The sequence below is a fragment of the Harmonia axyridis genome, chromosome 5 (genome assembly GCF_914767665.1).
Source record: "Harmonia axyridis chromosome 5, icHarAxyr1.1, whole genome shotgun sequence".
NCBI lineage: Eukaryota > Metazoa > Arthropoda > Insecta > Coleoptera > Coccinellidae > Harmonia > Harmonia axyridis.
In genome coordinates this window covers 41,916,102-41,933,047 of record NC_059505.1, presented here as the reverse complement: position 1 = coordinate 41,933,047, position 16,946 = coordinate 41,916,102, and the positions used below count along the sequence as shown (strand labels likewise).

The following is a 16,946-nucleotide window of genomic DNA, read 5'->3' as shown; positions in this document are numbered from 1 at the left end:
TTAATAAAGAGTAAAAGGAAAAAACCACGTAATCAACATCTTGGAGTGAATTAGGTTGAAAATTCGCATTTTAAATTCGAAATTGTGTATGAAATATCATTTTTTTATAGTTTGGAAAATGGTTTTTGGAGAAACATGTTGTGAATCTGCATAGTTCAAATAAGAATTTGTTGAATTTTTTTAATCGCCTTCGAAGTTTCCTTAAGTTGGTAAACTTTAAAATTTATATTTCTCGAAATCGGCTTTGAGTCCATGACAGGATTTTTCCTTGGGCTCTTCAAATGGTAATGATTTTTTTGTTGTACTTACCGCCTTCTCATCTAATCAAGATGAAATTAAACATTCTCCCTCATTTCAAAAGTTCAGGTCATCGTAATAATTTTTTAATCACAAAACGTCATTATCATTAAACATTTCATAATAAGTAACCGATCCTACGTTCTGAACTATCCTATTATTTCGTATTTACACGAATTCTCGTTTGTCAAATAATATTCAATAAGTTGTTTTGAAATTTGGTAAACGACCAGTTAAGTTGTCAGATTTAAATTTTTACACAGACCATAGATAAATATAAAAGGACCCCTTATCTATGACACAGATTCAGGTTGGGTAATTACATTCTATGAATCTTGATTAATCTTCTTATTTCTGTACTTTACAATCACCATTTACACATCAATAAAATGATCAAGTCACGTATTGAACATAAATTGCAGATACTACATAAATCTGAACAAATATCACTTCATACAGGTATTTTATATATTTAAAAATATCAAAGAAAAATGGGCTATAGAGAAGCAGAGCGATGTAAAAATCAAAAAAAAATGTGGATCAAATAAAACTTCGAAGGAAAACAAACAGAAAAATTGGTAAGTTATTGAAAATATTATCTTTGAACTGTTGTTGGTCAGAAAATTATAGAAGTAACTTTCACACAATTTATTGTTATGTATAAATACAACAATGGCATTACAGTAAATGATTATACTTGTTACGTTGTCCAAAAATAGTTAGGCTTTCTCGTAAGCATGAAAACTGAAAATTTGAACGGGTCTCGTCAAACTTTATAACGTAGTACGATCATAAACCAACATGACGAAGTATTAAAATGGAAAATTCGTATATTGGACGTCACATTTCGGCCAATTCCAGCCTAAATTCATCACATCTAAAATTTCAACTTTCGACAATTCGTTTATCCTAAAATTTACAAAATATACAGAATAAAAACACGTACAAAATAAAACGAAAACCGAATGGTGAAAATCGAATTCACCTTCTGGAACAAATAACAACAATAACATTATTTAAATATAGTACGTCATGAGATGGCGTTGGATAATTTTGAATTTTTTCAAGCTGTTGTGTTGATCGGAGATGCTATTTCTAAATTCTTGATGACCTGGTGCAAGAGAGCTGCGTTGGCGTTGAGATCCGCTGGGGGTACCAACGGCATTTTCGACGCACTCTGAAAACTGACTTCTTCCAAATCCCTCTGGAGCTTAGCAAGGGGAGGGCATTGTTGAACAACACTCTGAACGTCGTGAAGTACCTATTTGAAAAAAAATTCAAGGTTAAGGTCATGCATAGAATACATAGAACAATATTCTATGCACCTTGATCGATGAACATAGAATTCTTTAAAGTTCACAACTTTTGACATTTAACTTCTTCGTCTTCTCGCTAGGACATACCTCTAGAGCATTGTCGATGGCTTCATACTGCTTTTTGGTTTCAGCAAAAGCATCCCTTATTCTTTCAATCAGTACCTGTCTGTTTGCCGATTCTTTTTTCAATTCTTCACTCTGATGTTCGTTGTCTATCAATTCCTTCAGGTCGGGACACTTGAATTAAACCAAATTGAAATATGCAAACCAATTGCTGTTTGAAAATAGTTTTTTACCTTGCTGATTATTCTTCCCATGATTTCTTGTGGCGGAATCTCTCCAGTTCTTTCCCATAACAATACAGCTTCATTTACCTCTTCTTGGTTTGTCTTAGCTTCTAATTGTAACTGGGACAGTGCGGTTGATAACTCGCATACATCTTGGTTTTGCTTCTTAAAAGTACAATCAAGATTAGGGAATACTCGTTTGAATTTGGATGGAAATGTCATAATTTTTCAACATCCCTCACAATTTTTTAATAGAGGTGTTTGAAATTCGCGAGTCAGCTTCTGCGTATCTTGTAAAGGGTGTTTTTTTAGAGCTATAGAACTTTAAATTGCCATAAAACAACGATGGATTATTCGATTGACATGAATTTTATTTATCCCCAAGATAATCTTGTGGCATTAAATTTTAAATATGATTTCTGGCATATGACCGCCACGGCTGGCTCGGATGTAGTCCAATCTGGACGTCCAATTTTCGATGACTTTTTCCAACATTTGTGGCCGTATATCGGCAATAACACGGCGAATGTTGTCTTCCAAATGGTCAAGGGTTTGTGGCTTATCCGCATAGACCAATGACTTCACATAGCCCCACAGAAGGTAGTCTAGCGGTGTTAAATCATAAGATCTTGGAGGCCAATTCACAGGTCTAAAACGTGAAATTAGGCGGTGACCAAACGTGTCTTTCAATAAATCGATTGTGGCACGAGCTATGTGACATGTTGCGCCGTCTTGTTGACACCACAGCTCCTGGACATCATGGTTGTTCAATTCAGGAATGAAAAAGTTAGTAATCATGGCTCTATACCGATCGCCATTGACTGTAACGTTCTGGCCATCATCGTTTTTGAAGAAGTACGGACCAATTATTCCATCAGCCCATAAAGCGCACCAAACAGTCAGTTTTTCTGGATGTAACGGTGTTTCGACATACACTTGAGGATTAGCTTCACTCCAAATGCGGCAGTTTTGTTTGTTGACGAACCCATTCAACTAGAAGTGCGCTTCATCGCTAATGGACGTAGTGCGCGATACGTATTCTGCGCAGAACCATTATTTTCGAAATAAAATCGCACTATTTGCAAGCGTTGTTCAGTCGTGAATCTATTCATGATGAATTGCCAAACCAAACTGAGAATAAATCATTTAACAGCTGTTAAATCGGTCGCCATCTTGAACAGTAATGCCAACTTGTTATATACCTTGAAAGAAAACACCCTATACAAGAGAATACACTGGTTAGAAAAGGTTTCTAGATTTCAATGACCATATAAATTTAACTACCAACTGCTTTCTGCTAAAATGACAGTAGATACGATACGAGAAGCTAAGTTCACATCTTCAGTTATTAAATCTACTAACCAGAGGTGAAAAGAATGTGTCTAAAAGGCTAACTCCAAGTTAGACTAGATCCTCCAACTCACCTCAAGTTGCTCCCTCTGCTTGTTTAGCTCTAGCTTGAATTTCTCCAACTCGGAATCCTTCTCAGAGACCTTCCCCTTAAGATCCTTAACCTCCGCCTTCAGCCTAGCTCCCAGCAGCTCCCAATCCTTCAGCTGCTTCACAACGAACTTGTTCGTCTCCTTCTGCTTCTCGATCTGCTCGGAGTAGCAATCTTTCTGATCCTCCAGGTCGGTCATACGTTCTTCCGCATCCACCTGCACTATCTTTATCACCTTCAGTAGCCTGGTGATCGAGTTATCTACGTCGATCACCTGATCTATGAGAGGTACTGGGAAGGTGTCCTCTCCACCGAACTCGCCAGTGAAGGACAAGGAGAGGCTGTTGGCCTGTTCGGACTTCTCACGGTTCAGGATGGCCTGTGAGAGGTCCTTGAGACTCTCGCTGTGCGTGAGTCGAGTGTTCATCATGCTGTGCGTCGAAGAGATCATGTTGTGAGAGTGACCGTCTGGTACCACCACGTCTTCGAGGACGTGCTCCATCATTAGGCAAGGCTCGGTCTCGGAGTCCAACATCTCATTGGAACTGGAAGTTTCTGGAAGAAGAAAGGATAGGATGAGTTTACAGAAACAATGCTTTTCTGCTGTGGTCTTAACATCACCAAGATTCCTTCACCTTGGATAGATTCTGAAGCAGTGTTTCAATCTTGAAGGATCACGATGATCATCGCTTGGTATCAATTTATAATTTGAGGCAAACTTTTGTGTATTCGTACATAATTTACAAACCTGTTTGAAGATTGCTTCTGGACAAATCTCTACTGAAGGGAGCGTTGTTTCTAATAGCATTTATCACAGCAGAAACAAACGATGATCCCTTTATCGAAGATGGGGAAGCATCACTGAAGCTTTTTCTTCCTCTTTCTGGAGTAGTGTCATTACTGCTATAGTTGTACACTTCATTGTGGAAGATTACATCCTGTAATAAAGATAAAATCCTCGTCAACAACCACGACAAGAAAATCATGGTATGCAAAGCTTGTATGCAAGCATTTTGGATGATCCTTACCTCTAAATCTTGCTCCGAAATATTGTAACAAGCGATTAATTCATTTGCTAAAGAATCTAGCCTATTGCTTAGTGCAGAAACAGCAATTGCAGCTCTCGACACCGAACTTCCTTGTTGCACAAGTAGGTCCCTACATTTTGCTTCCATGGCACCCAGTTTGGCCTGCAGACCCAAATTTTCTTGCCTCCTCTTTTCACTCAACCTCACCAGATGCTTGCTTTCTTCCTGCTTCTCCAAAAGTCCTTTATCTTTCTCATTGATCAACGCCTAGAAGAAACTCATATAAATATCTTGGAGGAAATGAGGCTTGAAGGTGGCTTACCTTTAATTTTCTAATTTCAGACTCAGCCTCTCTAAGGGAATCAGCTAAAGTGCTCTTTTCAGCCTGCATAAATTCTTGAAGCTCCATGCTCTCAGCCTCTAACTCTTGGTGTTGCTGAATCAACGTGTGCTGGTTCATCATACACTGATCTAGGTTGATTTGCAAAGATCTGCATAAAGCATTCAAACGAGATATCTCCTTCTCTTGATCGATGACCAGCGATCTAACATCTTGGTACCTGCACTCCAGAACCATAAGACTATCACTGGAGTTTTCTGCAACAACAAATCAAATTGTAGAACCGTACAGAAGTGAAACTGTTTAACTTACCGTCATTTGTGTTTTGGTCTCCTAAAATAGATAGGATTCTGTCAGTATTGGCTTTCAGTTCCTGCTGTAAACCTTCCTTTTCCACTATTTCAGCCCTCCATTTCTCCTCAACTTCTCTTAACTTTCCTCCTTGTGTTTTGTAATCAGTCGTTAGAGTTTCGTGTTTTTCCGTAAGGATCCTGAGTTGTTCCTTTAGAGATTCCACCTCATTCAAGCTCATATCCACCTGAATCCCATGTTCTACGAATTCCTTATCTTCAGGACTGGTAGGCCTGACAGTTTGTCCTGACAGGGCTTTGTCGATATCTTCCATGGTGAGAGCAGTTTGGATGCTGTTTTCTTGGTAGATTTTTATCTTCTTTCTTCTACCAAGTGTGGATATCCTCATGGATAGACTTTCTCTTGGTACTGCTTTCTTACCAGGCGTCGCTCGGTTTGTAAACAGTTCTTTGTCTGTGATTTTTTTTGGTTTCTCAATGTCATCTGCGCTCTTTTCTTTTTTTCTTCTAGGAAGAGTGGCGTATTTTTCTATAGTTTTGGTTTCAGAGACACTACGTTTCGGTGGGGGTTCCATACTAGCCTTAGCTGTCTTTGATAGCAAGGGTGCTGGTCTGCTGTGTATTGAAGGCCACCTACCGTCGTCTGTAGGTGTCGCTATTGGTGTTCTGGTACTAGAAGGCGTTCTAGCAGTTGCTGGTCGTTTATGGGACTCCTTCCTGCTCACCTCTAAGTTATTTGGCACTTGTTTACTGCGCAAACAGTTCGTCTTGGTCGTGGTTTGTGTTTTTCCTTGCAGCCTATCCAAGGATTTCAACCGTGCTGAACTAGTTTGGGACTTGGGGGTGACAGGAGGTTTGGACCTAGTTCTCTCCTTGGGCGAAGTGGGTTTAGGCTTTGCCTCAACTGTTACCCTCTTCTTGACGATCTGGTTCCTTTTAGAGTTTTTGGACGAGGAACTGCCAGTTATTGAGGAACTCTCGGAGCCGTTGTCACTAGTTCGGTCGCCATTTCTGAGTGTGCAGTCTCCAAACAGGGAAGAATTCCGCCTCACCAAGATGTTGAAGGCCTCCTCGAAGTTGGAACAGTAACTTATCGAAGAATCACAAGACTGGACGTTCTCGAAGTCGTTAGATACGCCACTGTTAGAACTGAGAGTCCGACGGAAGGCGAAATTGTCACTGTTCTCGAACACTTCGACGCCACTGTCACTACCCTCGCAAGAGACACTTTTTGAAGCCGCTGGGTTTGCAAGAGTGTTCTCTATCACTGTGATGCTAGACAGGTCGAAGGGGTGGACGGTGTAGGGCTCTTCTTCGCTGGAATTGCTCAGCTTAGTGGTGTTCAGGTCGGTGTTGGTGGACGTCGTCTCCGTCGGCTCGTCCTCTGGGGGAGTTGTGGTGATGGATGGTGATGCAGCGGCGTCGCCGGGTAGGCTTGGAGGGGTTTCCTCCTCCATTTTCGTTTGTCTCTAGGTGTTATTCATGCTGAAACGTAAAATAGATCGGTTAAAAATACGATAGTTGTCACTGTTTCAATTTTGAAACGTGATTCAATGGTATGTTTGGGTCGGATCACTTGATGTGTTACAGTGTGACCCGAAATAATCTGCCTTGTGATTGGGAATCACGTTCGATAATTGTGTGTGAGGTTAAATGATATTGGATCGAGCATTGTATGAAACGTTGCCAATATTACACAAGGGTTTTAATTTTTTCTATGCCAGTCACATAATATATCAACTCGTATGAAAAAATATTTGAAAACTCAAGGTAATTCGTTTCAAAATCTGAATAATATAGTCTGGATAATTTCATTTATAGGGAATTATATTCTTTCAATTGAAAGTTCTCGAGATTGCATTTTCCATAATGTCTATTTTGAATAATAAACGTTCAGAGTTGATCAAGAATAATAATAATCATTGGCACTGATAATCTTCCATGAGTTCAAAAATTCAAAACGCAAATGTTAGTGGCGAGTGTTAGAATGAGCCTTTTGTACGCGTATTATAACAGGCCAATTGAAAAGTCCCCGGTCTAGCATAGTAAAACACATTTTGTTGGGAAAATTCGATTTTATTATTCAACATAGTTGCCTTCGACGGCGATACAGCGATTATAGCGATCTTCCAACTTTTCGATACCATTTTTGTAGTACGATTTATCTTTAGCTTCAAAATAGACCTCAGTTTCGGTGATTACTTCTTCATTGGCGCTAATTTTCTTTCCAGCGAGCATTCTTTTTGGGATCTGAGAACAGGAAAAAGTCGCTAGGGGCCAAATCTGGCGAATACGGTGGATGCAGAAGTAATTCGAAGCCCAATTCAAGCAATTTTGCCATTGTTCTCATTGATTTGTGACATGGCACATTGTCTTGATGAAACAGCACCTTTTTTTTCTTCAAATGGGGCCGTTTTTTAACGATTTCATCCTTTTAACGATCCGATAACGCTATATAATAATCGCTGGTGATGGTCTGGCCCTTTTGGAGGTAACCAATGAATATTATACCTTGCGCATCCCAGAATACTGATGCCATAACCTTGTCAGCTGACTGTTGTGTTTTCCTCGCTTTGGATTAGGTTCATCGTGTGCAGTCCACACAGCTGACTGTCGATTGGACTCAGGAGTGAAATGATGGAACCATGTTTCATCCATTGTCACATTTCGACGCAAAAATTCAGGTCTATTGCACTTGAACAGCTTCAATCACTGCTCAGAATCATTAACACGTTATTGCTTTCGATCGATTGTGAGCTCGCGCGGCACCCATTTTGCACACAGCTTTCTCATGTACAAATGTTCGTGAATGATATGATGTACACGTTCAGATGATATCTTCACAATGTCTGCTATCTCGATCAACTTCACTTTACGGCCATTCAAAATTATTTTGTGATTTTTTAGGTTTATAGTTTTCATTTCTTACGAGGTTCCAAATAAAAAGTATGTAGGTTTCAAAAATAAAAGGCGAGAAAACAAAATTTCATAAGAAATATATGCAGTTTAAAAGTTTATATATTTTTCCCAATAAAAACATAAAAGAAAAAGATCATGACCATATAAAATAACAAAATCGGCCATAGATCAAACTGCAGCGTTACTTAACTCTCTGTAAAAGGAAACACAATTAAGGAAAAATTCCAAAACGATGAGGTATAGAATATTACATGATCTCGAATCCTTCTATGGTGACTTGAGTTACAAGGGTATTTATTTCGTACTTGATAATTTAAAAGAGCTGCTAAGTGGAACAATTGCCAACACACACATCGTAATATAATACATTAAATGTGGGTAAGCAGTGCTTTTCTAGTCTAACAGGAAACCGAATATCGTATCTAAATGTCTGATAGAAATTGTTATCTTACACGATCTCCTTGAAATAATGATCTTATATTTCTCCTCAATGGATCCCATTAGAGGAAAATCGATTGTGTTGCGTACTTCTTTACAGAATCCCAACTGCCGGAAGTGACATTATTTGTTTTTGTTTGCTCTCGTTTCTATTCGTCTATCATTTTAATTTTTGTCAGGTCTTGAATATCTTAACCGAAAGAATAGACATAGAAACTTGAAATTTTCAGAGTAGATTTGTGGTCTGGATGGGCTCAGTGGTTTCGGAGTTATAGAGTATACATATATGAAAAGTAAAGGGTGTTTTTTTTAGAGCTATAGAACTTTAAATTGCAATAAAACAACGATGGATTATTCGATTGACATGAATTCTATTTATCCGCAAGTTAATCTTGTGGCATTACATTTTAAATATGATTTCTGGCATATGACCGCCACGGCTGGGTCAGATGTAGGCCAATCTGGACGTCCAATTTTCGATGACTTTTTCCAACATTTGTGGCCGTATATCGGCAATAACACGGCGAATGTTGTCTTCCAAATGGTCATGGGTTTGTGACTTATCCGTATAGACCAATGACTTTACATACCCCCACAGAAAGTTGTCTAGCGGTGTTAAATCATAAGATCTTGGAGGCTATTTCACAGGTCCAAAACGTGAAATTAGGCGGTTACCAAACGTGTCTTTCAATAAATCGATTGTGGCACGAGCTGTGTGACATGTTGCGCCGTCTTGTTGGAGCCACAGCTCCTGGACATCATGGTTGTTCAATTCAGGAATGAAAAAGTTAGTAATCATGGCTCTATACCGATCACCATTGACACTAACATTCTGGCCATCATCGTTTTTGAAGAAGTACGGACCAATGATTCCACCAGCCCATAAAGCGCACCAAACAGTCAGTTTTTCTGGATGTAACGGTGTTTCGACAAACACTTGAGGATTAGCTTCACTCCAAATGCGGCAGTTCTGTTTGTTGACGTAGCCATTCAACCTGAAGTGCGCTTCAACGCTAAACAAAATAAAATGGACGTAGTTAAATCGGTCGCCATCTTGAACAGTAATGCCAACTTAAAGTTATATACCTCGAAAAAAAAAACACCCGTTACAATGACTTCCCAACTTCTCGACAATTTTAATCAAATATCATTTAGACATGAATCCAAAACGTTACCATTGGCAGATGCACATATTTTTCTGGATTTTATATTGATAAAACAAACCTCATAGCTCATTGTATGTTTGCCATGATGTTGAACAAACAGAGAATAATTTTCCTTTTCGTTCAGTTCACTCGAAGAAATGCTCTGATCTCTATATTTATTGTTCCTTTGAAAAGTATCAAGTTACTTTTAGAATTGGTTTTACATTTGCCAGAACCTTGGAAATGCCTATAGAGAACTGAAGCGAATATACAAGGTATACAATTTTACTCGGAAAACTATAATGATTTTGCCTGCAAAATTAGCAACGTTGTAGTGAATTTTAACAATTCCAAAGCGTCGTTAAGGCGTGTATCGTTCCATTTTTAGTAATGGCTTAGTTTCTACTTTTGAAATATAAAAAGATGTTAGCTTTGAAAGTGACAGCTGTCCAAATAGCAAGCTTTCCAATATGAAATATCCTCTTTTTGTTTTTTCAATATAACAGTTTCAAAGAAGTGATGAAATGATATTGTTCTAGAAGTATCACGTAATTCTGTAATGTTTTCATGATCATTTTGTAGATCAATTGAGTATCTGATTGAATTCGTTGATGCAAAATTTCGTAAAGTATTCGATAAATATGTGTTTTTCTTATGTTCCTTTTCGTACAATCTAAAAATTATCCCCTCAGAATAATCAAAGTTGTGATGAGATTTATTGTTTCAACGTGATGGTTGTGCCCTTGCAATCAATGAAATAGATTTATGTGCCCCAATATTACATATGTTACGGAATGTTTTAACAGGCATGATAGTGTTGATGAAAAACATCCGGTTATAATACTAATGTATACAATGAGGCGTACGACAGTATAAAAGTGAACGTTTCCAGCGACCAAATAGGAAATTTGGTACATTGGTTCACTATTTCCTGCTATCTGACTGAATAAATCAACTGAGAATTTTCTTCAGATTGTGTATTTTGCATAACGCTTTCTCTGTAATTATGATACCTAATTAAAAAAAAAACGTCATTCCCAAAAGTTCAACGCTAATATAAAAGAAAGTTCAATCTTGGGTTTCACATATTTGACAGTTATATTCGACATATGTCAAACATAACTGTCATCTGAATCGTCATATTTTCAGTTGAAGGTTAGCATTTTAACAATATGGATCGTTTTTCTACTGTTGAACGTGTGAAAATTGTGAAAACTTACTAAAAAAATAATTATGTTTTGGTTAGTAGATTTTGGTCGACATAATCGCCCATCTGAGCGTATTATTGGTAGGACAGTGAAAAAATTCGAAGAGACTGGATCTGTTACTGATGTATTAAGGCTCATATATCATCGAAATGAAAGCTCGACAGAAAATAATGCTGCTGTGAGCTAAAATGTTGAGGAGGATGCAAATTTATCCATTTCTCGACGCGCAAAATATTTGGGCCTCTCTTAGGGCAACCTATGGCGTATTTTGCATCTGGATTTGCATCTCCATCCTTATAAGGTTCAGTTGAGACAAAAACTAAAGCCAACTGTTCACAAAATAATTTTGAATGACCGTAAAGTGATGTTGATCGAGATAGCAGACATTGAGAATATATCATCTGAACGTGTACATCATATCATTCACGAATATTTGTACATGAGAAAGCTGTGTGCAAAATGGGTGTCGCGTGAGCTCACAATCGATCAAAAGCAACAACGTGTTAATGATTCTGAGCAGTGTTTGAAGCTGTTTAAGTGCAATAAACCTGAACATGGCTCCATCATTTCATCCAGAGTCCAATCTACAGTCAGCTGAGTGGACTGCACACGATGAACCGAATCCAAAGCGAGGAAAAAACAACAGTCAGCTGGAAAGGTTATGGCATCAGTATTCTGGGATGCGCAAGGTATTATTCATTAATTACATCCAAAAGGGCCAGACAATCAACAGCAATTATTATATAGCGTTATTGGATCGTTTAAAGGATGAAATCGTTAAAAAACGGCCCCATTTGAAGAAAAAAAGGTGCTGTTTCATCAAAACAATGTGCCGTGTCACAAATCAATGAAAACAATGTTAAAATTGCATAAATTGGGCTTCGAATTGCTTCTGCATCCACCGTATTTGCCCGATCTGGCCCCCAGCGACTTTTTCCTGTTCTCAGACCTCAAAAAAATGCTCGCTGGAAAGAAATTTAGCGCCAATGAAGAAGTAATCGCCGAAACTGAGGCCTATTTTGAAGCGAAAGACAAATCGTACTACGAAAATGGTATTGAAAAGTTGGAAGATCGCTATAATCGCTGTATCGCCCTTGAAGGCAACTATGTTGAATGATAAAATCGAATTTTGCCAAAAATATGTGTTTTACTATGGTAGACCGGGGACTTCCGATTGGCCTGTTATTTTTTTTCACTCGCTAGATTCCGAAGCTCCGTTATTGAATCTAATAAACCAAAACCGATCTATTGTTCTCGAATATACGCTGAACAGATAGAAAACAGCGAATCAACTTCCGCTCAAGCAAATTGACCTCCGATTGTTCAATTTCAAGTTCATTTCCAATTGGAAATGCAGTTTTATCTGAGAAAACAGGATAAATCGAATGCCGGTGTTGAGTGGCATTGAGAATAAAAATAGTCCTAGATGAATGAAATAATGAACAGTCTGCTGAATCGATGTCTGATGACGTACTTTATGGTATTGATGTAACGACCCACCCTAAGGCTGACGTTAGAGACGTGTTTTGGGGAGAATCATGCGTACATACCCTTATTATAGGGGTCACGCCAACATAGGGGTTGCATAAGGGTGTGAATTGGTGCGGATCAGGTTATTTGCAAAAATCGCACAAAATTTTCTCAAGAATTTGTTTATTTCATTATTTTAATGAGGTTTGATTTCATAGATCTAACTTTTTGTTCAACTGAGAGCGTACAAATAGTATATTTTAAAACAAGTGCAGAATGGGCTCCTATTCCAACACGAATTGGCTCCTGCAACGAGTATTAGACGATATTTTCTCTATTTCAGTCAAATTTTTTAAAATATTGTCGAAATTCAATGAAAAAATCAGATTATACATCCTAGTGACATTTGCATTGTATCTTGGCAGTTGGTGTGACTGTTACGAAAATTGACAGAATGAGGAATTTGAATTAGAAACATACATTTCGAATTTTGAAATAATTTATAATCACGCATCAAATTCGTGAATTATGTCTGACGAAATCGATTTAACACCAACAGAATTAAGAGAAATTGCGAATAATGTTGCAAATCATTTCACTTTATCCAAATCATATCATATTGACAATTGATTTGTGTTGAATTTTGACAGGATTGAACTACAAAACGAAAAATTCAACTGAAAACAATGCTGTAATGAGTTCATTAGAGCACTGTTTTTAGAACTGTAATGAACTCATTACGATACTGAAATAAAGAAAATACATTATTACTCCAAAACTATAACTATTATAAACTACTATATAACTATAAATTACTATTCCTCGATTGTTTCTCATCGAGTTTTCGTGATATAATCTATTTTTCAAGATTCTTCAAAACCATGGGGTAGAGCAAATTATTAAACCTAAATTTTTGTTAATAGCCTTAAGTTTGCAAAAAATGCTTCAAACGCATGAATTTTTCAGTTCATTTCTGTTTTGCATTCAATTTTCAGGTCGAACCTACATTCCAAAACTTAAAAATTCAAAAGAAAGAAGGGTTCATTTATTTAGGTCATAATCCAAAAATATTGAAGCATCAGGTGTAATCCCTTTCAACACAAATAATGAACAGATTTGACATTTATAAACTCAGTACTCTCAGTTGACTTTCCAAGTAACCCTGTATTGTCATAAATGAAACAGACTCAAAATGGATGCATTTTTCAATTCATTTTTATTTTGCATTCAATTTTCAGGTCGTACCTACATTCCAAAACTTAAAAATTCAAAAGAAAGTAGGGTTCATTTATTTAGGTCATAATCCAAAAATATTGAAGCATCAGGTGTAATCCCTTTTCAACACAAATAATGATTGACATTTATAACCTCAGTACTCTCAGTTGACTTTCCGAGTAACCCTGTATTGTCATAAATGACACAGACTAGGTACCTGCAATTGTTAGCTTGGACAACTTGGTTCGACTTTTAGGTCATAAATATTTCTGGATAATATTCGAGACAAGATGTGACTTCTGAAACCTTGAAATTAAGAGAAATTGCGAATAATGTTGCAAATCATTTCAATTTATCCAAATTATATCATATTGACAATTGATGTGTGTTGAATTTTGACAGGATTGGAAGTCTGTGTAGACAACCACAAAACGAAAAATTTAACTGAAAACAATGCTGTAATGCGTTCATTACAGCACTGTTTTTAGTAAAGAACTCATTACGATACTGAAATAGAGGAAAATATTTTTTATAGGTTCATGGTGGGACATTGAAATGACGTAACAGAAATTCAACAAGAAATTAATTCAAATATTAGTTCAACTCTCGAACTTTATTAACCTTAATTATCAATAGTAAATTCACAATTATTTTTAGGTTATACAACTACTATATATATAGGGTGTCCCAAATTCGATGCTCACTGAGAGCATCTCGAGAAGTATAAGATAATAGATAAATCGGATTTGCCTCGGAATTAAAAAAAAATAATATTCAAATTTTTTTTTCACAACAGAAGATAACTTTTCCCTAAAAAGTCGAATTACTGTACCGACTCAATATTGATCTTATATTCCTCACGACATGATATAACCTCATTATTTGTAGAGACCAATTTACTATCACGACAATGTCGATCTTTTCGTACAAATTTGGATCTGCGTGATCTCTCTTGAAGACGTTCTTTTCTAGGAAATTTCACAGTTTCACTTCATCTAACCGAAGACAAATTGGGTCTCCGATAGTCTACTGGTTTTATTGGACGAATACATCATGTAGATAATGGCGTAGTAGTAGGTTGAAAACAGGAAGTACCTACTTGAAGTGAGTCGTTCTTTGCACGATTCGAATTAAAGTGTACACCTTTTCAAACCATCACCGGTTATCTTAAATGTGGGTGGATCAAACGTTCTTTGTTGCGTGGAATTTCTATAGAACCTATGATGCTTTGATCGATATCTTTTCAAGTATAAAGGGTGTCCCAAATTCGATGCTCACTGAGAGCTTCTCGGAAACTATAAAAGTTAGAGAAAAAATCTTGAAAATATTGAGTTTTGATGAAATTGAGTTGTCCAAACATTCTTATAATACTACGTATTTGCAGAAACGAAAATAATGGTTCTATGCGGAATACGTATCGCGCACTACGTCCATTTTATTTTGTTTAGCGATGAAGCGCACTTCTGGCTGAATGGCTACGTCAACAAACAAAATTGCCGCATTTGGAGTGAAGCTAATCCTCAAGTGTATGTCGAAACACCGTTACATCCAGAAAAACTGACTGTTTGGTGCGCTTTATGGACTGATGGAATCATTGGTCCGTACTTCTTCAAAAACGATGATGGCCAGACCATTACAGTCAATGGTGATCGGTATAGAGCCATGATTACTAACTTTTTCATTCCTGAATTGAACAACCATGATGTCCAGGAGCTGTGGTTCCAACAAGACGGCGCAACATGTCACACAGCTCGTGCCACAATCGATTTATTGAAAGACACGTTTGGTGACCGCCTAATTTCACGTTGTCGACCTGTGAATTGGCCTCCAAGATCTTGTGATTTAATACCGCTAGACTACCTTCTGTGAGGCTATGTAAACTCATTGGTCTATGCAGATAAGCCACAAACCCTTGACCATTTGGAAGACAACATTCGCCGTGTTATTGCCGATATACGGCCACAAATGTTGGAAAAAGTCATCGAAAATTGGAAGTCCAGATTGGACTACATCCGAGCCAGCCGTGGCGGTCATATGCCAGAAATCATATTTAAAATGTAATGCCACAAGATTATCTTGCGGATAAATAAAATTCATGTCAATCGAATAATCCATCGTTGTTTTATTGCAATTCAAAGTTCTATAGCTCTAAAAAAACACCCTTTAGTATTCTGTTTCCGGTATAACTGGAAGTTGTAGAGATCTGAAAATATTTCAGGCAGAAAGATCATTGTCTCAAACCCTAGTATGCAAATTTCACAACAAAATTATGATTAGTTTTTCATAAACGTCAAAAGACCATCGCAGTGAATCACCCTGCATAATAGTGTCGCCCTAGTATGTAAATATAAGCAAATTAAACCTTCGTTTAGAGAATCTTCTCGCCTAAGTGAGCGACAACCTTGACTTCGTGTCCAAATCTCAAGCACGCAGGAAAGACCGCGCCAAAAAAGAGCAAAGAGCTGTCTTAACACTCTCACCACCCATGTGCCACACAGTTTTCCCTCCTAAAACCGACAACAAGTCAAGCACCGCATTAACCAATTCATCACGATATAATTAGAATTAATCAGGCCTCCCACATCTAGCCATATGTATGAGAACATTATAGCGGAACAGACGGACAGACACACTGTTAGACGTGCACCGGTTCTGAAAGCTCATTCTCCTCTATACCGATTGTTTTATTCATGATACTGACTCATTGATCGCCATGTCAGGTCGACAGAGGTAAAATCGGCGACATTGACCAGATATCTCCGATTTGGATGCCATATATGCGAAGACAACTTCTTGAAATGGACACCCTGTTCTTCGCGACCTTCGCCGACACTGGTTAAGTGAGCAGAGAAGCAACAACCTCTACCAGAAGCCAGATTTCGGTTCACTACTTCACTCAAAAAGTCCTAACCAGTAAAAACAGTAAAAATTTCCTCAAAATAGTCTCTTTCAAGAGTGACACAAGTACTCCAACGATGCTCTACCTTTCCAATACCTTTTCTGGAGAAAGATCAGTCTTTGCTTTCAAAATAGGCTGCTTCAACTTCTTTTCCTAGAGCATTCTTTTGAGGTCTGCAACAAGTCAGTAATCATTGGAGGGCAGATCTGTTTTCTGAATTTAGCCATGGTTTTCATCCATTTGTGATAAGGAGTATTTTGGAACGTTTTTCTCAATTTCTGCGCTCAATTGATCCAATAACTCCAAGTAAAGGGTGTTTTTTTTTCAGAGATATAGAACTTTAAATTGCAATAAAACAACGATGGATTATTCGATTGACATGAATTTTATTTATCCGCAAGATAATCTTGTGGCATTACATTTTATGTTTATGTTTCTGGCATATGACCGCCATGGCTGGCTCGGATGTAGTCCAATCTGGACGTCCAATTTTCGATGACTTTTTCCAACATTTGTGGCCGTATATCGGCAATAACACGGCGAATGTTGTCTTCCAAATAGTCAAGGGTCATCGTTTTTGAAGAAGTACGGACCAATGATTCCACCAGCCCCATAAAGTGCACCAAACAGTC

General features: G+C 37.7%; 1 protein-coding gene across 4 annotated transcripts in view; it reads right to left on the bottom strand.

Annotated features, from left to right (window-relative positions):
• Positions 1 to 930: 930 nt before the first annotated feature.
• LOC123680955 (putative leucine-rich repeat-containing protein DDB_G0290503) overlaps positions 931 to 16,946 on the bottom strand; it is a 43,088-nt gene continuing 27,072 nt past the window's right edge. For 2 of the 4 annotated variants that reach the window (XM_045619092.1, XM_045619093.1), the window contains exons 2-9: positions 5,022 to 6,505; positions 4,692 to 4,966; positions 4,370 to 4,636; positions 4,090 to 4,279; positions 3,325 to 3,896; positions 1,910 to 2,065; positions 1,701 to 1,850; positions 931 to 1,558 (exon numbers count right to left, since the gene is read on the bottom strand). In XM_045619092.1, the coding sequence (XP_045475048.1) occupies positions 1,361 to 1,558; positions 1,701 to 1,850; positions 1,910 to 2,065; positions 3,325 to 3,896; positions 4,090 to 4,279; positions 4,370 to 4,636; positions 4,692 to 4,966; positions 5,022 to 6,477 (3,264 nt within the window). In that variant the 5' untranslated portion in view covers positions 6,478 to 6,505 and the 3' untranslated portion in view covers positions 931 to 1,360. Of the gene's footprint in view, positions 1,559 to 1,622; positions 1,851 to 1,909; positions 2,066 to 3,324; positions 3,897 to 4,089; positions 4,280 to 4,369; positions 4,637 to 4,691; positions 4,967 to 5,021; positions 6,506 to 16,946 lie in introns of all 4 variants that reach the window. The other 2 variants (XM_045619094.1, XM_045619095.1) reach the window with 2 other exon arrangements.